This window comes from Rhinolophus sinicus, linkage group LG02 (assembly GCF_036562045.2).
Source record: "Rhinolophus sinicus isolate RSC01 linkage group LG02, ASM3656204v1, whole genome shotgun sequence".
NCBI lineage: Eukaryota > Metazoa > Chordata > Mammalia > Chiroptera > Rhinolophidae > Rhinolophus > Rhinolophus sinicus.
The window spans coordinates 56,748,641-56,776,161 of NC_133752.1; the positions used below are offsets into that span (position 1 = coordinate 56,748,641).

The 27,521-nt window shown below is 35.9% G+C and overlaps 2 protein-coding genes across 7 annotated transcripts in view; one reads left to right on the plus strand and one right to left on the minus strand.

The window, feature by feature from the left end:
- Positions 1 to 19,263, plus strand: part of RASSF6 (Ras association domain family member 6) — a 58,290-nt gene extending 39,027 nt beyond the window's left edge. For all 4 annotated transcript variants that reach the window (XM_019720835.2, XM_074324460.1, XM_074324461.1 and 1 more), the window contains 7 exons: positions 1,198 to 1,295; positions 2,675 to 2,859; positions 6,201 to 6,302; positions 6,610 to 6,661; positions 14,082 to 14,200; positions 14,314 to 14,411; positions 14,513 to 19,263. In XM_019720835.2, the coding sequence (XP_019576394.2) occupies positions 1,198 to 1,295; positions 2,675 to 2,859; positions 6,201 to 6,302; positions 6,610 to 6,661; positions 14,082 to 14,200; positions 14,314 to 14,411; positions 14,513 to 14,588 (730 nt within the window). In that variant the 3' untranslated portion in view covers positions 14,589 to 19,263. The remainder of the gene's footprint in view (positions 1 to 1,197; positions 1,296 to 2,674; positions 2,860 to 6,200; positions 6,303 to 6,609; positions 6,662 to 14,081; positions 14,201 to 14,313; positions 14,412 to 14,512) is intronic.
- Positions 19,264 to 20,440: 1,177 nt separating this feature from the next.
- Positions 20,441 to 27,521, minus strand: part of LOC109440620 (alpha-fetoprotein) — a 35,022-nt gene continuing 27,941 nt past the window's right edge. For all 3 annotated transcript variants that reach the window (XM_019720801.2, XM_074324462.1, XM_074324464.1), the window contains 2 exons: positions 24,587 to 24,719; positions 20,441 to 20,934 (listed from right to left, as the gene is read on the minus strand). In XM_019720801.2, the coding sequence (XP_019576360.2) occupies positions 20,887 to 20,934; positions 24,587 to 24,719 (181 nt within the window). In that variant the 3' untranslated portion in view covers positions 20,441 to 20,886. The remainder of the gene's footprint in view (positions 20,935 to 24,586; positions 24,720 to 27,521) is intronic.

Here is a 27,521-nt window from a genome sequence, read left to right on the forward strand (position 1 = left end):
AATATATTAGGATTGCCCTATCTCTTTCATAAGGCTATTGTGAGGGTCAAGTAATGTAAAAGTTTTAAAACGAATTAAAAATAATTGAAAGATGAAGGGAGAAAAGGATCACGGTTATTCATATTTACCACCGCTAGTATTAATAAACATTTTTTTGTTGCCACCAGAATTCATGCCACAAATTCCCTATGGGCGAATATTTTTTTGGTCATAAGGAAACAGACATTATGGAAGAGATATTTAGTAGAACTAAGACTGGTCCCATCAGTAATAGTACCTATTAACCTAGAGCTATCCAGGAATATCTTAGATCCCTAATGGTTCTTGGCCCATCATGAAATGGATACAGATGATGATGATTGTTACGAGGATGACATTGAAGATGAGGATGATCATGATAATTTTTAACACATATTGGGTGCTTACTATGCGTTGGGCACTGTTTTAAGAATTTTACACAAATTAACTCAGTCTTCTCAACAACCTCATCCTAACTCACACTGTTACCATCTCCATTGTAAGATAAGGATGCTAAAGCATAGAGATTATAAGTAACTTATCTAAGGCCAGATAAACATAATAAAGGTGAGTATTGGCCCAAGTGATAAAAATAAGCAGTTGCACAGTTTTATGTATTCTGGGCATTAGAATGTGTTGAAAATTGTTAGTATCCTATGTAAATTGTAGTTTTCTAGGAAAGACATTTCCATACACTTTCTTACTTTGTAAATTGCATTCTTCATAATAGTTAAGAGCTCTAAAGATAGGCACTCTATCTTAATTTGGAGCCACACTACCTAACAATGCTTTGAATACAACAGGAATTCAATGCATGTTGGTGGAAGGAAGACTTGTATCTGAATTCTCTAAGGAACATTTTAAGATATCTGTATAACAATGGATTATGTTGGTTTCTACTAATTCCATTTACACATGTATTTTACAAGATCTGTATAACCTTGAGTTTCAGTGTAACTGAATTATTGTGTCAAGATATGCTCAAAATAAGGATGTATTTAAAACTCATGCTGACCCACTCTAGTATAAATATTATTTTAATAAAATTGTTATAAATTAGAGTGATATGTCTACCTATAGAGGCGCACAGTATTAATATATATGCTGTAAATCTGAAAATTATCATAGACCACATTATAAATGGAATTAATGTCACTTACAAGATATATTATTTTTCAGGGGAATGACACGCTGGGGGGAATTTGATGATCTTTATCATATTAGTGAACTGGAAAGGACCCAGATTCCAGTGTCTCAAGCAATGACTTCTCAGGAAGGTCAGTGTCAAACTGTTATTAATGAGGAGATTTAAAGCATGAATCATAAATGTTTCGTGGAAATTTTACATTTCACACACTGCTACATAATAAACTCTTATTTCATATAGTTTTAAAAAGCCTCTTAGGAGCATATTAACTTACGTTGGTATAGTTCTGGCATGATGTTTAAGACCTTATTTTACTATATAAAAATATGATGATTTCTAAAACTTACATCAAGTCACTTAGATTTATTAGATTAGGGAGAGCTAATGGTTTGAATAAAGTCTGTGTCCATTTGAATAAAATTGTGTCCATTAAAAATTACTTTCCCCAAGGATTAGTATCATTTGTTATACTCAGAAGCTTTTTCTGTTACGCCATGCCTCTCAAACTAAACTCCACGTGTTTTTAGAAGTTGAATATTTTAGTTAGTTCATACTTACATAATACTGCTTCTCAGGAAGAGGCAGATATAATTGTGTCACTATTTATATTTGATGCAGTTGTTTCAAGCATTTATTTTAAAAAGAGAGAAATCTACTTGAACATCAAATGAGTTCATATCAAACTTGGCAAACCAATGGAAGGAAAATGCCAGCTCTTATGACATGTGACATCGGTAGTCATAATAATAATGATGATGTGATCGTAATTATATTATTATAATAGCTGTCATTTACTGAGACTCTACTGTCAGGCTTGATATCTATTTTACATGTATTTTGTTTTTCATATAATATATAGATATCCAAGGAGGAGCTGATGACTGAGGCCGGGGGCAGATTCATGTCCCTGGGGAGGGGGGAGGGTGATATTACCAAGCTGGCCTCGGACAAGTGTTCCTATTGGCATCACCATTATGAATCTATCAACAACTTTCAATGTCTAGCTATTTATTTTTCAAACCATTTTCAGTTCAGCTTCCTCTGCTGTCACCGTAACAACCTAGATTCTATAACAAACATGATGATCCTTTCAGGATTCCCTTTTCTTTATCGTATGTTCTCTTAACATCTTGTATATAAGGATGCTTCCTTAGCCCCTTGAAAATACTCCTCTAAACCCAGGGGCATCCCAACATTTTGACACCAAAGGTACCATAAAAATCTACTTGCATTTAAGCACTAGTGCTAGAGAAAGATGAAATATCTCATGCCTATTTAATGATACTCTAAATACAATGGAAAATTATTTAGAATCCCCAGGTGAAATGGAACACAAACGCCACCAGAGGGCCCTATTCTTACATAAGAACTGCTATTGAGTCGCTGTTTAAAAATTAGAGTCCATTGCTTAGCTATATATTTACTTATTAAATACACATACAAATCCTCTCAGGATGCAAACAGCTGGGCGGCTAAATGATATGGATTTATCACATTTATTCTTCCCAGATTATTTATCTTATCACAACAGCACTCTGAAGCCTCATACAGATGAAGAGCCAGAATCCCCCTTGCTCTATAGAACCATGAGTGAAGCAACCCTGGTGAGAAAAAGGACGAAGCATGTAATGATGGACAGAAAAATCAGACAGGACCATAGGGCCTCTATTAATGGACACTTTTATAACCATGAAGTGAGTTACGATTCCACTGCTATCGTTTAAAATAGTGTTGTCTATTATGCTAATAATACCATTCAATTCAACCTACAATTAAAATAGTAATAATTACAATAGTAGTAGTATATTTAATATTTATTGGGTACGCTCGATGTGTTAGGTGTTAAACTACCTGTTTTAAATCAATTCTTGGTGAATTTCCTCATTAATCACTTAAACAATGCTATGAAGTAGGTACCATTATTTCCCCTATTTTACATATGAGTAAGCTGAGGTTCACAGAGGTTAAGCAATTTGTCTTAGGTCACACTGCTTTTAAGTAGCAACTTTGCCCTTGAGCCCAGTTTTATCTGACTCCAGAACCCAAATTCTTAGCCACAGTGATGGTTGAACCCTACCTAAGTGGCAGGTCCTGTGCCAAGTAGTAGTAACACAAAAATGAGTCAGTTGATGCATCTGCCAGCAGTGAGCTCAGGACATGAGCAAAGAAACCTGCATATCGACAGATGTCATTAGAATAATGTAAGTGCTACAACAGAGATTGGTTCTACATTTGAACATTAACATTTAAATAAAAGGAAAAAGTCAGCCACTGTTCTATTTATTCCAATAAATCAAATTTCTCATTTTGCCATGTTCCCTTCCAGTTCTTATATATACAGAGGGTGCCAAAAAAAGTGTACACATTTTAAGAAAGGAAAACTGTATTAAAATTGTAATAATATATACTGATAGCAAAAGATGAATACAAGTCATGTTTGACTTCTGCAACTACAAGAGGTGCTCAAAGTGGTTACCATCAGCGTCCAGACACTTCTGATTATGGCGAACTACAGCTTGAGCAACGTTGACCGAAGTGTCCACTTGCATACATTTTTTTGGCACCCGCAGCATATATACGTTAGTACAGTTTTTATATAAGTACAGTTGTAGTTTAGATATAATTTGCATTCTGATTCTTCACTTAATATGTGTTAAATTTACATGTGCCTTTCCATAGTGTTTTTAAGATACTACTTTGCTGAAGGTAGAAAATACATTATTTTTCTAAAACAAATATTTTTCATGTCATGTACTTTAGCAATCATTCATCCATTCATTGAATACCTATTTTAAAAGCACTTACTCTATGCCAGGCACCACTCTAAGCCCTTTAATACAAAATATTAACTCATTTATCTTAAGGTTTTTCCTGTAGAGCTTTTTTTTACCTTATTCCTTCTTTTACAACCCTTGTAAGGGTACCAATATTGTGTCTTTGGTGACTGCTAGGGACAAACCTCCCTTCTAAATTCTTTGTTCAAATTAGACATTTTTCTGGGTCAAGAATTACCCTCCTGGCCATAAAGTAACATTGGCAACCTCCCCTCACCTCCTGCCCCACACAGATGTGCGACTACAATTGTCCTGGTTTCTTCTCAGCATTCTGCTGTGTGCGGTCAGCTTGAGGGGTTATTTGTGCTAAGGAAGGCTGTGAAAGCCACATTGTCCAAATGGGTGTCTTCCAGACGGGGTCCCCTGTGCTAAGAACAAAGTTGGCACTAAGTCGGCAGCACAGCATTGTGGTTAAATGGTTCAGTATTTCAGGGCTACAGCTTGATGACCTGATTTCAAATTCTTGTGGAGCAAAGTTAAAAATGTACTCAATTTCTTAGCCCTAGTTCCTTCATCCTTCCTACTTTACAAAATTATTGATGGGATTAAATGAAATAAAGTGAGATAAGCACGGTGGATGGCACAAAAGAAGAACTCAATTTACATTAGCCTTATTTTTGTTGCTTGAAAGAGATCAAGCTTATAGTACAGATATTTCATACAAATGTCATTCACTGCAATTTAGTAACTAGCAAAAAAGAAAACTAAAGAAAACCCCAAACCCAAAATACTCTATCAATAGGTATGCAATTATGAGCATATAGAAACTTAAATTGGTATAGGTTTTAATGTTTTTATATTGTGAAATTTATTGATAATTGCAATATTGTTAGGCTGTGGATATTAAGGCTTAGAGGCTTAGGTTGTGACATTTATAGAAAAATTGTGAATATGACTTGATCTGTGGTATATGTCTATCCATGCAGTAAGAAATAATCTTATAACAGGGTTCTATTATGTGTTTTGGCCAACCAAACAGATATTAAGAATTTCATTTGAAAATAAAATTCTGAAAAACATGATTCCAAATTCATTGTATGTTGGCACGTTAGAAGGTCTCTTGGGTCTCTAGTCCTACTCTGTTATAAATGAAATCACTGAGGCCACTTCAGGTCTCAACGTCAAATCAGTTGACAAAGTTGGACTTAGTAGACCTAGAGTCTAGGTCTCCTGAATCCTAATCTAGTGCTATTGCCAAACTCCACGAAGATATCAAACCGCCTTAACATACCCTCACCTTAGTGCCGCAGGCACATACGTTTCTCCAGGGCGCCACAGAACTCATAAGCACTGCTCCTAAGTGTCCCAGTGACTCATCCATCCATGCCTTACAATGGCCACAAACACGGAATTTTCTCATACTTAATAAAAGTTTATTCCAAACATTCTCCCTATATCTTCTGAAAACTTATTTTCATATCCAGAGTTTTACTTACGCAAATTCCATGGATATATATATACTTTAATGTTTATTTACTGATCTCCCAGTATAGAGCTTATCTATCTAAGATTCCATTAAGCCACCCCAAAACCCACTCATCTCCATGATTTCTGAACCCACCCCATTTCTTCAGTCTTGGAGCACTTGGAGATCACAGACATAAATTAGATATATGGAACTAAACCTTTACTTAATGTCCTGCTATATTTTAAAATATACATTTCATTCCATTCTTCTTACATTCTGCTACCTAACGATTGAGAATGTTTTTCCTTTTTCATGATCACATGGAGTCATAGTTCCTTTGAGTGTCATAAATTATACATGGTTCAAACTAAAAACAATTTAGAATAATTATTTCCAAGCAGAAGGAAGACATGGCATGTGAGTTTGAAAACGCCTATTCTCATTATGTTTTATTTGTGTTTAGTTACAATAGTTAACTTATTTTGAAATCTTAAACTATACTGAAGAATGGTGTGATTATCTAGTGAAAGTGTTTTTAACATCTCAATATTTTACCTAACTTATTCTAGAAACAATATAAGGCTGCTTAAAAAGTAGACATAATATTTCAACAATAGCAAAGAAAGCATAAAATAAAACACTTTTTTTAAACTGGTGACTCTGGATTGATTGATTGATTGATTATTGATTGATTGCCCAAAGAAGGCCAGTTTCAAGATATTGGCTGTTGTTAGTTTTATGTAATTTTAAGGACTTATAAGACAATCTTTTTTTTTTTTCAAATTGTTTTTAGACATCAATTTTCACTCCAGCCTTTGGATCAGAAACTAAGGTCAGAATAAACAGTAACATGAAAACTGAAGAAGTAATAAAGCAACTTCTCCAAAAATTTAAGGTAATCTTTATCACTGAACTGAGCTGTAAATATCTTGTATATAATTTAACTGTTAACACATAAATGTTCTCTTCCAAAAAAGACCTATGAACATGTAAATCTGAATTAAATATTAAGTTCTAAAGAATTATTTTCTATGTATGACACCTTTTATTAATTGTGCCCTGAGAAATTACATTATTCTCAGGCAGTAGACGTTTTATGTCTGAAAGTGAGGAAATGGATACATAGTTTGCTCATGGTTGGCTTAGAAAACATCATATGAGAACAAAGAATTCATGTCTGTTCATTTTTTTTCCACTGACAGATTGAAAACAGTGCCCAGGATTTTGCACTTTACTTTATTTTTGCAACAGGAGGTAAGCAAGCTTGATTACTCTTTTTACATGACTCTAGTGGGTTATAGATTTCTGCCCACTGGGAAGGCAGAAGAGCAGTTTCCCTCATTCTGTGGAAGAAAGGGAGAGAAGGAAGAAGTGAGTGAGGGGAGGGTATTTTAGAAGGACCAAAGAATAATGGCTCTTAGAAGAGTTTATAATATGAAAGAGATTGCATTTTGGCCAAACATTCAATTATCTGAATGGTGATCAAAGCCCTGGAGAATTCATGGAAGTTACCAGGAATTGTTAAGCATTGACCTGTGTACTCCCTTCCTTTTTGCTTTCCCTTCTCACTCTAAATCTTACTAGAGTCATCCTTGCATACCATTTTTCTTTGATCTTGTTATCATTATCTTTTTCTTAGTAGTGTGTCTGACAAATGTGTCAGGAGTGTTTCTCTTCCTCAGTAGAAGTTATTGGGAGGGAGTAAAAGGTTAGAAGGAGGGCATTGAGAAGGCCCTATATGTGGGGTGCTAGGAGCAGGGAGTGAAAGAGATTAAAGAAAACATAAGGTGATACTAAAATTTTTTAAAACTTCAAAATTGAAAAAATTTAAATGTTAAATTGTTGAAGTATCCCAGGTTGTAATTTAAGTGTCAGAATGTTTAAGCCAGAAATGAATAGAAAAACATATTAATAATACATTTTAATGTCAGACTACCTATAAGAACATGAAAGAATAATCTACAAACATATACAAAATTAAGCCCTTATAATTTAAAAGTTTAAACATAAGAAATATATGTAAATTTTTGAAAATTCTAATAATTTATATATATTCATACTCTCATTTAGGAAAAAAATTGAAAAGTATAAAATAAAGATAGAAACTGAACTATATAAAAATATAAAAGATATCAACAGAATATTATGAAGAACATTAGAAAAAAGATTAATACCTGCAATACAGAAAAGTTCTTGCAAAATGATAACAAAATGACAACCAACTCAATAAAAATAGAAATAAATATGACAAAGGAATTCAAAGAATAAAAAATTAAAATGACTAATAAATATTTTTAGGAAAAGTCTTAAACTCAAGGAAATAAAAGGATTTTAAAAATGCAGTAGTCAAAGAAATACAAGTTCAACCCAAAATGTAATATTATCTTGCACTTATCATATTGGCAAAATGTTTTTAAGTGATTCTACATATCGCTGATGTAGATAAGGGTAAAGGGTACTTTCATTCAATTTTGGTGAAAATATGACTGTCTTTGCTTTTTCAGAACTCATTCTAACTAACAGTCTTTATTAAAATTTACAGTATACATATCTTTTATCCTAGAATCCCACTAGTGGGAATTTATTTCATAAAAATAGAAGGCCTAGTACCTACAGATTTATGTGCAAGGCTGTTTACAATGACAAACAGATAAAGACAAATTTACCAGCTATAGAGGAATGATTGAATAAGTGATTATTATTCACACATTAAATAGAATGAGTTAAATTTATACCAGCTGAATGGAGGAAGTTCTATAATATATATTAAGTGAAAAATGCAAGATGCCCCAAAATGTATATCTATAACCCATTTTTGTAAAAGAATTACACATCCTTATTTAACTATGTGGTATGTATGATCATATGATCAGGGAGAAAGGTATGTAAATACCAAGCCATTAACAACAATAACCTAGTTAGTGTGTTAGGGAGAGAGATGCAGAAAAGAGAAAGGGAAGGCAGAAAAACACAAAAGCAAAACAACACACTAAATCATGTTGTTTTTTAAATATGTCTACAATAAAAACAGAGTATGATATTACCATCTTTTGTGTGTTTGTGTGCACAAAGAAATATAGGAAGGGATGGCCACTCAGTGGGTAAGGCTAATTGTCTCAGAGTTCTAGGATTCTAGGTGATTTTTACTTTCTTCCTTATACTTTTATCTGTAGTTTCAATTATGCGTGTGTGTGTGTGTGTGTGTGTGTTAACCTTATTGAGGAATAATTTGGAATAATTTTATATATTGTGTATATACATATATATAATTATTGTATTATATATATGCAAATATAATTGTATATAATTAAAGTGTACAACATGATGACTTAATACATATATACATTGTGGAATGATTACCAAGATAAAGATAAGAAACACATCCATCACTTCACATAGGTAACCTCTTTGATTCTTGTGCTAAGAATGCTTAAGATTTATTCTCAGTAACTTTCAAGTGTACAATACCATATTATTAACTAGTCACCATGTTATACATTAAATCCTCAGAACTTATTTTTTTAATAACTGAAAAGTTGAACCCGTTGACAGAGATCATACCATTTCCCCTCCCCAACAGCATGTATTATTTTTAATAAACACAAAAAGTCTGTCTTCACTCTAAAAATACAATTCTTTAAAATTTCACCTGTGAAAATTGTTTTCTTTTCTATTTTTTATCAAAATTCAGACATGAAAGCAAAAACTGAAGATAATCATAATCAGTACCTTTTAGGGACCATAAACAGAAAAGAATGCAACACATAGTACCTGCCTGGGTAGTGACATGGAAAATGAAGATGGGTGCATTTTGACAACTTATATCTACTAAGCCCATGATCTATAATCATGTTTCTCAAATTGTAGTGTATTTCAGAATCACCTAGAGAGTTCGTTTAAAATACAAATTCCCAAGTCCTTCCAGATCGAGGGACAGTCTAGGAATATGTATTTCTAATAATTATTTGTGATTATGAAACAAAATAGTGAAGCAAAAAACCTTGCTGTATAATATCAAGAATGGAACAAACTGAAGATGCAAAAATAAGTTAACGTAGATGTAGAGGTCAAAAGAAGATTCTTGTGGGGTAATGAGAGGAGCTAAATGATCAGGATTCCTTATTGCTTCAAAAACGGTAGAGGAATAAGAGAGGAGATCCAAGATGGTGGACTAGATAAACACTGTGCCTGCTTCCTTCTATGAACACATTAAAATTATAAAACAACTAAATTATAGAACAATGAATCTGGAGAATCATCTGAAGCCTAGCTGAACAGAAGTTTTATAAATAACGATGTAAAAAGAAGTCACGTTGAGACTGGTAGAAAGGGCAGAGACACAAAACAGCTATTCCCAAACCTCCGTGTGGCGATTGAGAACCACGAGGGATATCTCGGCCATGGAGGTTCCCTCCAAAGGAGCTAGAGATCCCAGCTTCACACCAGTCTCCCCAGCCTCGCATACTGCTGCCGGAAAGAGGAGCCCCCACAACATCTAGCTATGAAAAACTGAGGATTCTGACCCTCTGGGTGTGACAGAAGGATGCAGGAAACCCAGACATCCTCTTAAATGGCCCGCACACAGATGCACTCACTCGCAGGCACTCACCTTGGGTTCCAGCGGAGGGACAGAAACCTGGGGGTGTTGGAGACATACGGTGGGCAGAGTGAGGTATGTGGTTTTGTGGCAAGGTCTGGAGGAAAGTCAGCATTTTCCCTCTGTGGGGGTCCTTCTCCTGGGCAGCTGGCAGGCAGACGCCATCTTTCCTGTGTTGAGCCCGCCCCCACAGGCCAAATCTGAATTTGATTGGCCTGGTGAGCTTCACTCACTCCATTTGTTGACTCACTGGGATCCCGCCACTCCCAACTCACCCAACACCAGCGGCACGTTCTCCAAGAGCAGCCAGCTCCACCCACATTGTCCTCTTTCTTGGAAAACTATCAGAGTCCAAGGGCCCCAAGCAGGCAGTGACTGGCCTCAGTGTGCTCTGAGACTTTTGCTGAGAAGCTTCAGGCTCAGCACAGACACCAAACCAGAGTCTACATTAACCTGGTGACCACACTCTTCCCACTCTACTGACTCCCTGAGATCCTGCCTCACCCAACTTCTATACTGCACAAGACTTTATCAGTGGCTGAAACTTAAGAGAGCAAGCAGGTGGCAGCAGACCTCGGACATCCTGGCTGTCATGTGGGGTGGCAGGTGGGGTCTCTTCTGGGCTCTCTGTCCCCACATAAGAACGCAGGACATGGTGAGGCCAAAAAGGAATACCCATGGAGCCATAGATAGGGGAGTCATACTACTATATTCTCACTGGGGGCACTGTAGTCTCACTGGAGGCTGGATCCACACTGTCTGCAACCCGCCATCCTAACTGCAATCTATGCTTGCCAGCTCAACCACCATCTTCTTGCTAGCCCCCATTTTTTGCTAGCGTAGCCACAGCAGTTATATTAGTGGCCAGTGGCTCACTGGTTACAGCTGACGGCCAACTAGCCACAGCTGATGGCCATCCAATCACAGTTGATGGCTATTTACTACCGAGTGAGCACCTTTCCACATGAGGCCAAGAGCGTGGAAACTGACCTTCTGACTCTGTCCCCACACTGGCATTTTGTGAAGCTGCCTCAGCCCCGGTATTGGTGGCAGACATCCTCAGTTCACAGTGTGGCCTCTCCCATGTGCCTCCAAGCTAGCAGGCAGTGAAAAACTATAGATTGCTTCGTAGCGTCTACCAGTTCCTGGCCAGTCACAGGTAGTGGTAACCTGGAGCCCCTCATAAGAAGCCTCAGAATCAGTATAAATGGAGGTTGGCTTCAGACTACAGCAAAGCACAGCCCAATTATCCTGACAAGCATCACATCCAAATGGTGGTCTCACCAGGGACCACAGCCTGCTGGGCTGAATTCCACTCAGTGGGGTAAGCATCCAGAACAATTGCCTGTAAGCTGGGGATGTGGTCAAACCCCACAGCCAATCAGCCTGATGGTCATTCATACCCACTGACATGCCCATAGTAATCAAGGCTCAACTATAACAGGAGGGCATATACAACCCACACAAGGGATACTCCTGGAGCACTTGGAACAAGTGACCAGAGAGACTGTGCCAGGGCCCCACAGGGCACCTACTACATAAAACCACCTGACAAACACTGGGAGACGTACAGACCTACCTAATACATAGAAACTAACAGTGAGGTTGCCAAAATGAGGGGGAAAAAGAAATACATCCAAAATGAAAGAACAGGAGAAAACTCCAGAAAAAGAACTAAATAAAATGGAGGCAAGCAAACTACCAGATACAGAGTAAAAAACAATCATTATAAGGATTTGTTCAAGGAACTTAATGAGAACTTCAACAAAGAGATAACAAGCATAAAAAAGGAAATAGAGACCATAGAAAAGAACCAAACAGAGTGAAGAATACAATAACTGAATGAAGAATGCACTAAAAGGAATCAAGGGCAGACTAGATGAAGCAAAGGATAGAATCAGCAATTTAGAAGACAAGGTAGCAGAAAACACCCAATCAGAATAGCACAAAGAAAAAAAGCATTTTAAAAAAAATGAGAATAATTTAAGAGCCCTCTGGGACAATATCAAGTGTAACAACATTTGCATGATAGAGGTACCAGAAGGAGAACAGAGAAAGCAAGGGATTGAGAAGCTATTTGAAGAAATAATGACTGAAAACATTCTTAACCTGGAAAATGAAATAGACATACAAGCCCAGGAAGTGCAGAGAGTCCCAAACAAGATGAACCCAAACAGGTCCACCCCAAGACATATTATAATTAAAGTGGCAAAAGTTAAAGACAAAGAGAGAATCTAAAAGCAACAAGAGAAAGGCAACTAGTAACTTTCCATAAGATTGTCAGCTGATTTCTCAATAGAAACTTCGCAGGCCAGAAGGGATTGGCATAAAAACATTCAAACTGATGAAAAGCTAGGGCCTACAACTGAAAGTACTCTACCCAGCAAGGCTATTATTGAAAATTGACAGACAAATAAAGAGATTCCCAGACAAAAAAAAACAACAAAAAAAAACTAAAGGAGTTCATCCCCACCAAACCAGTATTATGAGGAATGGTAGAGGGACTTTTTTAAAATTAAAAAAATAATAATAATGATCAAAAATATGAATAATAAAAGGGGCAATAACTACATGTCTATCAACAATCACTTTCAATGTAAATGGATTAAATGTCCAATCAAAAGTCATAGGGTGGCTGAATGGATAAGAAACCAAAACCCTTACATCTGCTGCCTACAAAAGACTCACTTCACATTGAAAGACACACACAGACTCAAATTTAAGGGATAGAGAAAGATATTTCATGAAAATGGAAACAAACAAACAAAAACATTGGGGAAGCAATACTTATACCCCCCAAAATACACTTTAAAACAAAGACTGTAACAAGAGCCAAAGGACCCAGTAATCCCACTTCTGGGTACCAGTATTTATCAGAAGAAACCCAAAGCACTACTTCACGGGGACGTGTACATCCATATGTTCATTGCAGCACTATTTACAATGGCCAAGATGTGGAAGCAGCCTAGGTATCTGTCGATGGAAGAATGGACAAAAGAGGAGGTGGTACCTATATGCAATGGAATATTGCTCGACCATGGAAGGAAATGGAGTCTTGCCATGTGTGGCAGCATGGATGGACCTGGAGGGTACAGTGCTGAGAGTATGTCAGACAGAGAAAGACAGATGCAATTTTATTTTGCTGTATGTGGAATTTAAAGAACAAAATAAACAAACAAACAAAACAGAAACAAACTCATAGATATAGAGAATATTTTGATGGTTGCCAGATGGGAAGGGGATTGGGGAAGTGAGTGACAAAGGGGAAGGGATTAACAAGTACAAGTTGGTTGTTACAAAGTAGTCACAGGGACATAGGATGTAGCCTAAGGCATATAGTCAATAATATTGTAATAACTATGTACGGTGTCAGGTGGGTACTAGATTTATCAGGGTGAAAAAAGTGAAGGGAGTAAGAAGTACAAATTGATAGTTACAAAATAGTCATGGGACTGTGAAGTACAGAATATGGAATACAGTAAATAATATGGTAATAACTATGTATAATGCCTGGGGGGGTACTAGAATAGGCAGGGTGATAACTTTTTAAATTATATAAATGTCTAACCATTATGCTGTACACCTGAAATTAAGATATAATAATTCTGAATGTCAACTGTAATTGAAAAATTTAATAAGGGCAGGAGGAAGTTGAAGGTGAATAAGAGGTCCAAATTGCCAGGTATTAAACAGATAAGTCACAGGGATGTAATGTACAGCATAGGGAATATAGTCAATAATAACTTGGTAGTGTGGTAAGGTGTCAGATGGTTGCTGGACTTATGGTGATCACTTCTTTAGGTATATAAATGTTGAGTAACTATGGTGTACATCTGAAGCTAATATAATGTTGTATGTTAGCTATATTTTAATAAAAACCTTTTTAAAATTGAAAGAAATCTACTTTTAGCTCATTTAAAGATTTTAATTTTAACTTAACTCTTTTGAGCGAATGCCTCCTATTGCATGTTCTTCTTTCAAAGCAAGCTAAAGAAAGAAAATGAATGGATAAATTATCTTTCTTCTTTTTCTTTAATATGGACTCCTGATGTAGTTGGTTCTTGGTTTCCTTTGCAGAGCAGAGACGGCTAAAGAAAACAGACATTCCACTACTGCACAGGCTCCTACAGGGACCATCCAAAAAGAATGCTCGCATTTTCCTCATGGATAAAGATACAGAAGAAATTAGCAGTGATGTATGGACACCATCATCCTAAATCTCTCTTTGCTTACCCCTGACTCAGACCCTCTGACATAAATTTTCTGCTTTCTTTTGTGTTTGTGTGTGTGTGTGTGTGTTCTTTTTCAGGTGGCTCAGTACATTAACTTTCATTTTTCTTTCCTGGAATCCATCCTTGAAAAATTAAACGAAGAAGAGAAAAGAGAGATTCAAAGAATAATAACAAGGTAAGTCAAGAGTAAGCAAAGTAGGTGCTCACTCCTTTAATAAGTGTAATGCACAAAATGTGTCCAATTTTTAATACTCTTTTTCTCCTTTTCATTTTCAGGTTCAGTACAGAAAAAGCTATTATACTGCAATGTCTCCAAAGTAAACAAGTAGTAAAAACAGAGACGACAGTTTAGTAGTATAGGCCACTATTGCTAAAACACTTCAACAAAATTAGAGATGTTACTACTTGATGAATGCACACATTCTATATTGCATTCATACAACTACATATGAACTTTAATCTGTAGAAAATTGAATGTCGTAACAGCTTGTCTCTGAGATGATGAGGTAAACTAGGGTTCATAATTGGACTAAAATGAGCTTGAATTTAGTTTCAGTAACTGAAATAAACTTGGATACTGTGTATTCCAAATAGTTTTTATAGTGGAACACTCAATGAACTTGAATTTAAATAGCATCTTCAGATATTATGCAGTTTAAATTTCTTTTAGCTTGAACTGTCAAGAGAACTGGAATATCATCAAACAACTCTAGAAAATAATTCAGAACTAGCAGCTGCCAACTCGTGAAATAAAACAGAAGCGTATTCTTACCCCCTCCAAGGAATCTAATGGTGACAGTGTTTTACTGCTCCTTGAAAACTCTAACATTTTCATAAAATCTAGGGCTGTCTTTCTGTGGGTAGGCAACTTTTGGCTATCTGTAACATAGGAGCTCTCTGTCCTTTGGAAAGGAAAAGATTGTGGACACTGTTAAGAAATCCAAAATGTAATTTTCTCAACCTGAGCCTTTCGTTTTGCTCTATTCTATGATAACGTCCAAAACTATGCTTACGCTTTTTTCTTTTAGGTCAGTTGAACTAGTTTATTTTTCCAAACAAATATACCACAGAGACTTAGTATATTTAATCTGCTAGAACAAGATTTAGCCCTTAATAACCATTGTTACTGAATGAATACAAAGGATAAAACAAAGCTTTAGTAGCTGAAGCTAGATAGGGAATCCAGATTGTTGACTTTTTTCTCCAAGGCATCTCATTCCATAAGGTAATGCTCAAGATACTTACAAGTCTGCTAAACCAATCTGAAAGGAAAAAAAAAAAAGAAGCACTGAAAGTGCCACAAGTACCATCTATGATTTTATTTATGAACTCTTTATCAAAATGGCGTTATATGCAGCTTTCTTCCATTCTCTAAACTACTTCCATTTGCATTTCTCATAAGCATTGTATTAAATTGTTGGATTACATTACATGTACTATATGGGATAATGTTGTATGTACAAAGCCCAGTTGGAAGATTAATTATCAAAATATGAAACTTTTTTAAAAAAAAGGTATTACTTCTTAGTGTCACCAAAACCTAAACTGGATGAAAGGAAAAGTGTGCTGTGATCTTTTTAGTCCTAGGAAATCTCTTTTACTGAGTAAAACAGAGGTTTGATCATTATTCTTCATTTATGTATTAATAAGAAAAGACTCATCTCACTAGAATAAGGCAAATACAATAGTTAAAACTCACTGAATTTATAAAAAATTTAACTTAACAGCAAGTACCTGCCATAAACATGACAAAAGATTCATGTTGAATATATTGAAAGTCTACAAAATACACCAGAAAAATACCGAGTGTTGAATGGGGGGTGGGGGTGGGGGGCACAAATGGCATGCAAAATAAAATCAAAGAAGAAGAAATGCCAATGGCTACTAAGTATGTGACAAAAGTTATATCTTTACAGTGATCAACTGTATTAGTCTGTGTCCAATCAAGAGACAAAAACTATACAGTAATTTAAACAGGGGGTGTTTAGTATAAAGAATTATTAAGTGGTGTTAGGAGAGTAGCTACTCATAAAAGGTCAAAAGAGGACTGTAAATGGTAGCCTAAGGCTGAGCGAGAGTACTCCAAAAAATGAAAAACTTGGAATGAGGGGTTCAGAATTCACTAGAGAAGCTGTGGTTGCGGGCCACTGGATAGAGAAGTTCACGGGTTGCCCAGGCCAGAGCAGAGGCACAGTCATAGGGCAAGCAGAAACAACCCTCCGGCGTGCAGACCAACCTGGGCAGATGGGCAGGTGTGCAGAGAGACTTGTGCAGAGAAGCTTCACTGCAGGTGCAAGCCTCAGATTATATAGGGCCTATGTCTGGAGGTCCCCAGGAAACAGTTTGGGGGAGCAGGCAAGCCAAGGCTGAAGGGTGGGCACAAAGATGGAGTCAGGGGTACTGCTGCAAGTGCTGCTAGAACGGGGAGGTGCAGGGGCCTCCTTTGAAAAAACCTAGTACAACTTTGTGTATGACTCGGGCTGTGGCATCCTCAAGGCTTCATGAGACAAAGGTCGGCCATGTGGCTCACTAGATGGCCAGCCCCACACAGCCCTCTCTGGGAACAGGCACCTAGTTGAGGAGAAGATACAAAGAGCAATGATTTAAGCTAGGGTACAGGCCTGCACTAGGTTTCCAGGCAGGGCCACCACAAACCAAATAAAAAACTGGAAAAGGGGTTGGGGAAATAAAGGCTAAAGAAAGCTGCACCCTACAAGCAACTAGCACTGCAGAAACCACACTGGAGAAAAAAAAAAGTCAGCTTCCCAGGAGGCAGACCAGCCAGTCCTTAGAAATCAGGAAAGACAAACTTCATCCTACAATGTTTCTCTAGTTCCCTTTACTGACAAAGCATGACATACAAGCTGCAAAGAAAACATTTAAAGGGTCCATATCCATTTCACAGAGCTGACAGCGAAGAATGAATTTGGAGTGTAGAGGCAATAAAATAACTGGCATGTCAACAAAACACAAAGTAAAGTGAAATATACTTTTGGTCTATTAATTTATAAAGATTAAGAAATGATAATATTACTCAACAAATTACAATGAGATGGGCTTTCAAACTATTAGTAGAAATGCAAATGTATACAATTTTTCTTGAAAACAACTGAACAATAAGTTCATCCTATAATTCTACTTTTAGAATCTTATATTGAAATAATCAGACATACAAAGATATTATGCAAAGATACTTACTATATTCCTCCTTATTGTGATAAAAAGAAGTAAATTGCCTACATTTTCAAAAATAGAAAGATTAAAGGAAAGAAGCATTTATCCCATAGAATGTTATGCAGCTATTAGAATTGTTTCCAAATAAATTTTAATCATAGGAGTAAATTCTCCTTGTGTATCTAAATAAGAATATACACACAAATATTCCCAAATATTTACTATCCCTAAAAATATGTGTTTGTACGTGTGTAAACACTAATTTTTGTAAATACAACTCACAAACTAAAAACAACATGTTAAATGTGGTTATGTCTGGATTGTAGAATTATAGGTAATTCACCTTTTTGCTATGCTTATTAAATATTCTCTAATGAATGTGTTACTTTTTTAAATCAGGAAATAGAAAAGTTATTATTAAAATATTACCAACAAAAAGTAGCAAGTCATGCAAATACAGAGTTCTACTAGATGCAAAAAAGTTCAATTAAATTATTTAAGTGTGACATTAGCATCACTTGTGTGGTAGTTTTAAAATTATCTATAAAGTCTTTCATACTCCTTCTTTCTAGAGGTATAGCCTAATTTTCCTTATCTTGCAAGTGGATTGGACTCAGTGACTAAATTCTAGTGAATAGAGGAAAGCAGAACAGGGCAGTGTGCAACTTTGGAGACTAGGTCATAAAAGTCACTGTGGCGTCCTCCTTGCTCACTCTCAAGGATCACTGACCCTGAGGGAAGCCAACTGCCACGTTCAGAGCAGCCCTGGGGAAAGGTCTACATGATGAGAATGGAAGAGACCTTTTGCCAAAAGCCAGCAAGGAATTGAAGCCTCCTCTCCACAGCTATTCGAGTGGGCCATGTGCTAGCTCTAGTCAAGCCTTCGGATGATTACAGCCCTGTCTAATAACTACAACTTCCTGAGAGACCCTGAGCCAGAAAACCCAGCTCAACCACTCCAGATTCCTGATCCTCAACAATTATATAAGATAAGAAATGTGTGTTGTAGTACCCTACTAAAGTTTAGGATTAGTTCCTCCACAATAGATAACTAATCCAATTTCTGAGACAAAAATCTGTTCACTTCAGAGTCATCTTTGCATATAGAAGACTGTAAACTTCTGTCACAAAACAATTTATCCTTGTTTCAGATGGTCCAAATATTTCACCACCAGTTACATAGTAGTTCAAATTCAATTCCAGATAATGTTATATTTATTAATGGTAGAGGACCTGTCACATCTATCTTTGTATGTACCTAATTTGCTGTACCTAATTGTTGTGTCTTGTGTACAGAATATGCTCCATAAATATCAGTTGAATACAGAACTGAACGAATTAGTGAATGAGTGAATAAAAGACAGAGCGAATGAAGTATCTCAAACACTTTTGTAAAATTCCCTGGATATATGCCTCTTTTTTCACAAATCTGATCTAGCAGCTGAAGAAATATGTACAGAATCTGTTCTATATGGTTTTCCCTAATATGATGGTATATTTTATTATCTCTTGGCTGTATGAAATATTCAGTTAGACAGTGTTACTATGGAATTTTATTTAGGGCTGTTCAGATTGGTTTCAGGGACTGAAGGGGAAAGAAGTCCAATTGCAAGGCAGTTGATGAGGTGGAAAAGATGGCAGATGTATCTACTGGGTTGGCATATCTACATATGAACGGAACAAAAGAATATGATGCAGTTAGACAGGACAAAACTCTTCAGTGGCATCAATTTGTCTTCTAAATTAATAATAAGAGCTAACACCTAATAGATTGAGCCATTTGAAATTGTTGATATTTGATCTAAAAAGCAGCAATTTAATATTGTTCAAACTAATAGCACTTACCATTTGCCAACCACTATTTTAAGCGCTTTACATATATCAACTCATTTAATGTTTATTATAGTACCGTAAGGAAATTGCTCTTTCAACCCAGTTTTGAAGATGATGAAAGTAAGCCATGAAGATGGTAGGAGATTTTCTAAAGTCTTTAGTAGAAGAGGTAGATAGAATTTGAACCTACGGCTCCAGAATCCACACTTTTAAACATCAAAATATGACCTCACCCTAAATCATACTCCCTCAATCTGGCATTCTTATGTTATCCCTATTTGTAAAATGGGAATAATAGTGTCTACCTCATGGGATTTGTAGAAGTTATAGGACTAATATTAATACATGTAATAACACAGTATGATAGTACAGGGCTGGCACTTTGCACAGGAGTGTGTTATAAACATTAGCTGTTATAATTAAACTACAATATGTCCCCACCCATTATTGTAGCCCTATCTTCCACTAAGTCTTATGCCCACAACTACTTACTTCTTGTCTTAAAACTAGCCAAACTGGCTCACTCACCGTTCTGTGAAACACCTCACACTTCACCACATCTCTCTCTGTTGAAACCATGCCCATTGTCTAGTCCTTGACCAGGGTCACTTCTTCCATGATCTTTCCTCGTCTTTGTGACACTGTGTGATCTCAAACTCCTATGCATCACATTATCAGTTAGCTCTGCTCGTGACCCTGGACATTTGAAATGTACCCTTTATTATAATTCCTTATGTGTTTATATTTTGCATGAATTCTTGAGTGCTCTGGTCTCAATCATATTCATATTCCTCCCTGCAGCAGCTAGCACAGTGTATTGAATGCAATACGTACTTAACGTCTGTTTATTGGATTTAACTTGCTAATGTATAGGAACATGTTGAAATCATTGGAGTGAGGAATACTATTTAAAATCAAGTAAAGAGCACTATAATGAGATTTAAATTTTTTCTCTAATCAAAATAATTCACTTACTTAAGAAGCACTAAACTAGTACTGATTATTTTTTATTACCCCCAAAACATGTGGAAAAGTAAAAATAAATCCAAATAAGATTTTATATCATTTATGCCAGGATTTCCAGGGAAAAGACTACTATTAGAAATCATCAGTGGAAACTCAAATTAATAGAAACATATTAGGAACCCTTGGTTCTAATGTCAGTATCCCATACACAGGGTAAAGATGAAAGGCAAAACAGTTATGAAGGTAACTTTATTATAAGCACATTTCATTCAATTCATCAATAATCACTTTTAAGAGGTGTAGATAGAAACTCCAGTTGCACTTGGGGTCTTTTTCTCTCTGAAAATCCCATAGCCAGTTCCCAGTTGATGTGGAGCCCATTACATCTATCTGAGGCATCACAAAGGTCCCTTGATTTCATGTTTCATTTTGCTGTTTCTAGGAAGCAGGAAGCTTAGGAGGGAGGGAGAATGAAAGTGGGTTTTATGAGGGTAACAGTAAGTAGATTTCTCTGCTGAGTAGGAAAGGAAAGATTTAGTGTAGACTGGCTAGCGTTCTTGAGTAATATTGTGAGTAGCTGAAATATTATTTTGTTGATTCTTATTCTATTTTGCGTAGTAGACATGAGAAATAAAATGCACATCTCAGCAAAGATTCTATGTCGACGTTTGCTGGGATCATTTACCTCCCAAGAGAGACTGGCACTTTTCGATCAGTTTGGATTCCTGAGGAAAAAAGCAAATAAGCACATCTGTGAGGAAGAGAGAGGAAAAACCAACAAACAAAAACACCTACACAGCTAGGATCCCCAAATAGAATATCTTTAAGATGTCCCTGTTGTATGCCTGAGTTGGGTTCTAATGTGCCTGCTTCTCAAGATCTTAGAATTTCTCACAGGACTAGTCTGTGAGTTTAAGGATTTAATTAACTGCAATGCCTCTCTAACTTTTAGGACCCGAGACTTGGAATAAATAAAAATTTGCTTCCTCTTCACAAAAATATGGGACTCTTTTGCTGCAGGGTAAAAATGGACAACATTAGCTTCTCATTGAATCTTAAGACTGCTCTAGGCTAATCCCTGACTAGTCAATAAGGAGTCAAGTACAGGGTCTCAAGAGGCATAAACCACTAAAATAGATTAGATTATCTCTACCTCTTTCATAGATACTGCTGTAGACCTCTATACATATAAATTCCAGCAGTTTTCCCAAATTTTTACCTGTATTGTCATTATTCAAATAAAAATCATTTGTAGAAGCCCAGATAGATAGATGAAAGTGAGCTCTTTAACCAAGTGAGAATGGGACCTCCAGAACTCCGTGGCTAAGATAGGCACAAGCGCGCCCGCACACATGCGCACACACACACACACACCCTGACGGTTAGATGACTTGCACTCCTCAGAACCCCTACAATACTGTGGAAAATGGCTAGAAGTCTATTAATTTAGTCCTCCTTTCTACCCTCAAATAGTACCACACCTAAATCATCTAGAGAGACTGGAATCTGTTTAGACTCATTGAAAAAAAACAAAACAAAACAAAACAAAACCTCTGGAGTTTAAGGTATTCTCACTTGTTTGGTAACCCAGACTTTTTAAATCAACCTTCATGGGAAATTTTCCCATAAGCAACCCCAAGACCCTCATATTTAATCTTATTCATTTTCTCTGAACCTAGCAATAGTGGAGGAAATCACATTTCTCCACATTAGTCGTTCCTGACCTTATTTATTCCATAGTTCCTTGGTAAGTTTCTAATTTGTTATGATAACAAATGCTGGCGGGGGGGTGGGGGGGAGAGTTTCTGATAAGGCTGAGGTAGAAGAAAGGCATTATAATGAGGAAAGTCCTACATGGAATAAGAAATGATGATATCTCTACATCCTGAGGTAAGGCCCAAGCAAGATTTTGAAATACAAAACATGAACTCCTGATGAAATGCAGGTAACAGAGAAAAGAAAGAGGAAACATTTTCCTTGCAGAGACCAAATCGGCCACTCTGATATCCTATAATCCTGGACATGTTGGGAGACAGCTAACATGTCACTTATCCTAAGACTTAGGGATAAAACATTGCCAGTCTATTTTTCCATATTCCGTGGGAAAAGCTTTTCAATTATTTTTTCCATTCTACTCTTTGGACATAACGATTTGCCAGTATCCTTTCAAAATGTGTTGTCTCTCATCTTTTTCAAAATTCCAATGCAATAACGGTAAAAATATACAAAAAAAAGAAAAAAGAAAGAAAGGAAAGAAAGAAAGAAAGAAAGAAAGAAAGAAAGAAAGAAAGAAAGAAAGAAAGAAAGAAAGAAAGAAAGAAAGAAAGAAAGATAGATCACTATCAATGTAAGAGATATTGATGAACTTCTGGGGGGAAAAAAAAGCCATTGGTATGATATGAACCAATATACACAAACTTCAGAAATAGGAGCTCAGAATAGTAACATGAATAGATATACCAGCAGTAAAAGACCAGAAAGTCATTGATGTCTGAGCTGCTTTTGTTCTTATCTACTGTACAGCCTGTTTTTGAAGATTTTTCTGTTTTTTTCAAAAACTTCCTAAAGATTCCTGAAGCTACCACTATCCTTTCAAAAACTAAATTTTACTTAGGTTAGTCAGAATTTGATCCTATTATTTACAACTGACTAGACTCAACTAACATACCAGCAAAAATATTATGAAACTATTTGGATAAAATAATATTTATAAATGAAGGACCCAGAAAGTTTATATTCCATGTACCCATTCTGAAAAAATACATACATACATATACACATATGAATGCAGCCCAACGAAACTTAAAAGAATCCAAGAAAAAAAACAAAAAAAACAAAGGGGATTTTAGAAATAATTAAATTTACCTAGGATTACACTGAAAAGAAACCCCATGTGGACAACCATGAATTAGGACTAGAAATTAGTAGATTCAAAGTGAAAGATTAAGTCAGAGGACTTTTTGACATACAGCTTTAAGATGATAGAATATTCTATTATAAAAACTGTATGATTAAGAAGCTGAAATATTTTAATGGTGTGATTAAAGTAGGTGCTTTATTTGTGAACATGGTAAAACAAAGACAATTAGAAACTCTCAGAAAAGAAGGATGTACTAGGAAATCATAGTACAAACATACAAAACTAAATAAATGTGGCATGATTTTCTACAGTTGATAGTAGGTAAGGAAATATATTTCATTTTATCTTGACACATTTTAGGGTATACAGGATAAGTCAGGAACCAATTGGTCAATTCATTAATGGTATTGCTATAAATAATTTTCCAAGTAAATGGGCATGGCAGTGTTCTAATACAAGCTTATTGACAAAAACAAGAAGTGGAATCGATTCAGCCTGAGGGGTGTAGTTTGCCTACCCTGGACTAGACCACAGATATAAGACTTTTAATATAACATACATGTACAGTTTAGCTGAATAGGTAGAAAAGAGTCACCGAAGGTTGTTAAGGCATTCATGAAAATTGTTACCTGTGAAATGATTTTCTGGGCCACGCTAAGCTTATCCACTGTCCTAACCAGCCCCAGCCTGTTTTGACTGTAAAGTCTGCTTTATTTTTTTAAAAATACATACTTGCATTTCTCTACTCACATACAATTATCTACTGTATCTAAGTTTCTGCTCCTCAACTCATGTCCCTGGGAGAGCTGTCCATCCCAAGTCCGCTACATGACTTTACATGAATATTCTATGCCACCACGATATTCTTTGAAATTTAAGTCACACAACTTTACCATCTTATGAAAAATAATTTATTTGTTAACTATATGCAATTAAATTGCAGAAAACAGTCTCCTGGTAGTCAGTTTGGTGTGTATGCGCAGATAGACACTCTTTTCTGGCCATTGCTCTTTCCTCTCTCTGTTCTCCTACCCCTATTCTAATGATCTTCTAACTACTGAGAAAATGAAATCCTTAGTTTCCCTAGTTAACCTGCAAACTACATTTGGTGACTCTTCCTGATTGTGCCCTCAGAAATTTCTAGAACAAAACTAGCATTTGCTCAGACAGGTCCTTAAATGGCTATTTCTTATAAATTTTTCTGTATTTCCAAGGACACCATTTCTTTATAATTACCAGAGTCTTCAATTCATCCTTCTTTCTCCCACCCCCAATTATAAACACGCCCAGTCCATCCGGTGCCATGACTCTTGTATTCATCTCCATTCATGTCTCACACTCCTAGTTTCCTCAAATAAACATAACTATTAACATATCCTAAAACCAAATATAATCAATTACACCAGTCCATCTAGACAGTGATTTTCTCCTAATTCACTCATAATTGGAATAGAGATTTTTTTTAACTTTAATAACCGCTAAGAGTACAGAGAGAATAGACAAGGAAACAGGGATACCTCTTCTTGGAAACACATTTCACTTTTTTCTGCTTGGCAGCACATCTTCACCAGGTGAGTGAAATCCACAATAATTGATTGGAACTGCATCTCTGTTGCATATGGTTTCTGCTTCACAAGGTTGCTGAGAAGTCTGAAATCAGAAATGCGTGGTAAAAATACAAGCACTTCCTCAGTTCTAGAAAGGCTGCTTGCAAACCAGCCTTAGTTATTTAAAGCTACATAGGACCATGCCTTTTCATCACTCCCACTCCTAAGTTTAAAGACCCTCAAAATGCCCTGATATCTTCATACTTTTCACAATGTCCATCACCAGCTTCATGTTTTATTCAGCATACTTTTCTTCAAGCACATCTCTTCCAAGTAAGTATTATATTAAATTTAATTATCTTCATGTAATTTTTACTAGGGTAAATATTTTTGTTTTCTATTTTCATTGCATGGAATGGTAAATAGGTTATATAGTAAATCAGATAGTTTTCCTATAAGATTTGTTGTAAACAACACTTATAAACAACAGCTTCCAAATAAATATTACAGCTATACACATCTGGAAGTTGAGGGCCCTGCACATGATAAAAACAGTAAATTAATTTGAAATTTCAATGGCTTGACAATCATCTCAGATTTCTCTCACAGAATGAGTTTCCATCACAACTATATAAACAAGTGTTTCAAACCACTCTGAATATTTAAAATTGTAACCAGGTTTCTGTCTATTTAATAAAAGAGTATTCCAAATCTTCCAATGTTATCTTTCCCTTCATTTACTGTTTTAGGCCAAAAGAAACTTAATCACAAAGGAAACAAAGCATGAAGGGTAGGGGAAATGTACATTAATTGGAATTTTACTGCTTATCTAAACATCTGTGGCACCCCAAAGCCATTAATACAGTAACGCCAAAGACCACTGATCTCAGATCACCATGACAAATATAACAGTAATGAAAAATTTTGAAATATTGCAAGAATTACCAGAATGTGACAGAGAGACACAAAGAGAGCAAATGTTGTTGGGAAAAAAAATGGCACCAACAGACTTCCTTGATGCAGGGTTGCACAAACCTTCAATCTATAGAAAAAGAAATATCCAAAGCGTAATAAAATGAAGCATGCCTGGACAAATGCACAACGAACATCATACTCAATGATGAAAGGCTGAAAGTGTTTTCCTGAAGATCAGGAACAAGACAAGGATGTCCATATTCACTCTTTTATTCAAAATAGTACCGGAAGTCCTAGCCACAGCAATCAGACAAGAAAAAGAAATAAAAGGCATCCAAACTGGAAAGGAAGAAGTAAAACTGTCATTATTCGCAGATGACATGATACTATATATAAAGAACACCAAAGATTCCACACAAAAAAACTATTAGAACTGATAAATAAATTCAGCAAATTAGCAGATGCAAAACTGGGGAAGGAAAATTTTGAGAAATAGTGACAGAAAATTTTTCAAATTTTGTAATAAATATTGATCCTCCAAGCAGCAAGCTCAAGGGATACCAAGTAAAATAACCAAAAGAAACCCATACCGAGATACACTATAGTCAAAGTATTGAAAACAAATTACTAAAAGAAAATCTTGAAAACAGCCTTAGAGAAAAAGACAAATTGTATGCAGAGGAACATTAATACATAGTTATATTGATTTATCATAAAATTGGTGCAAGGTATAAGACAATAGGAAGGCCATATAAAGTACCAAAATAAAAACAAATTTCTCAACCTAGACAATGCCTTCAAAAAGGAAGGCAAAGTGTCAGAAATGGTAACTTTGCAGGTAAATATTTCTTATTGTATTTATCATTTTTTATTGTTTTTTAATTTTTAAAAGATAGTTGGCTGTTTGAAATAAAAACACAGTGTAATGGAATTTATTGTATATGTAGAAATAGATAATATTACCAAAAGTGGAAATATAAAAGAAAAAATTATGATTTAAAAAGAAACAAACAAACAAAGTATGCCTGTACTTGTGAGACTCATCCTGAGACAAGAAGTCAGGCTCATTGACTTCCATTCATTAGGAAAGGCTTGGTTAGTGGTAGACAGGAGAAATTCTGTGATTCCAGTTGGGTCTCCATTGGACCCATATCTGAGTCATTTGGGATCAGAATAACTCTTTGAAAAAGTGCTATAAAAGTACTTCATAAAAGTCCTGCAAACCATTAAGACACAAGCAGCACTGCCATGGTACCTGCTAAAAGCATATAATCCTGGGGGTCAGTGGAGGGTATTATTTTCTTCTTACAACTAAACATAAAGCAGCTTTGTCACATCAAGGGAACCAGTCTTCAGCTGAGTGGGAGACAGTGGTACCTAGAGGGTATGACTGTTCCCCGGGGTACAGAAGCCGTGCCAGGAGAGCATGACTGGAGAATTCCTGGGGCGTAGGAGAGGTGAAGGGAATTTCATAAGTTCTTCCCTGAGGATTCTGGGGATATTTGCTAGAACTGAAATTTTGTATAAGTGGGTAGTAGCAAGAGTATGCAAAACTTGCATTATTAAATATTAGATTGATAGACTGTGGACAGAGGGCAGTTGTGGACACCCCCCTCTCCAGTGCACTTGTATACATATGTGACATTATATGTTCCTTATCTAGTACATATGTTTATAATAGATATTTCTGCCATGTTGGAATAAAAGCATTATAATTTTCTTCTCTCTACTGTATTTTCTTAATATTCTGCAATGATTATGTATTACTTTAATAAGAAAATAAATCAATATTTTAAAAGAAATAGAATAGTACAAGTATTATTTTTTCTATCCAACTGTACCTATTCCATCTTCTAATCAGACCTAAACTTGATTGCACTCGAAAGGAAACATTGTACTTGTTTGTGTCTCTGTATAATTCAAGTCTGTATGGTTAGATATATAGTCAAATCAGTTTATGCTATCTTCAAAGAAAAAATATCAGTTTTTA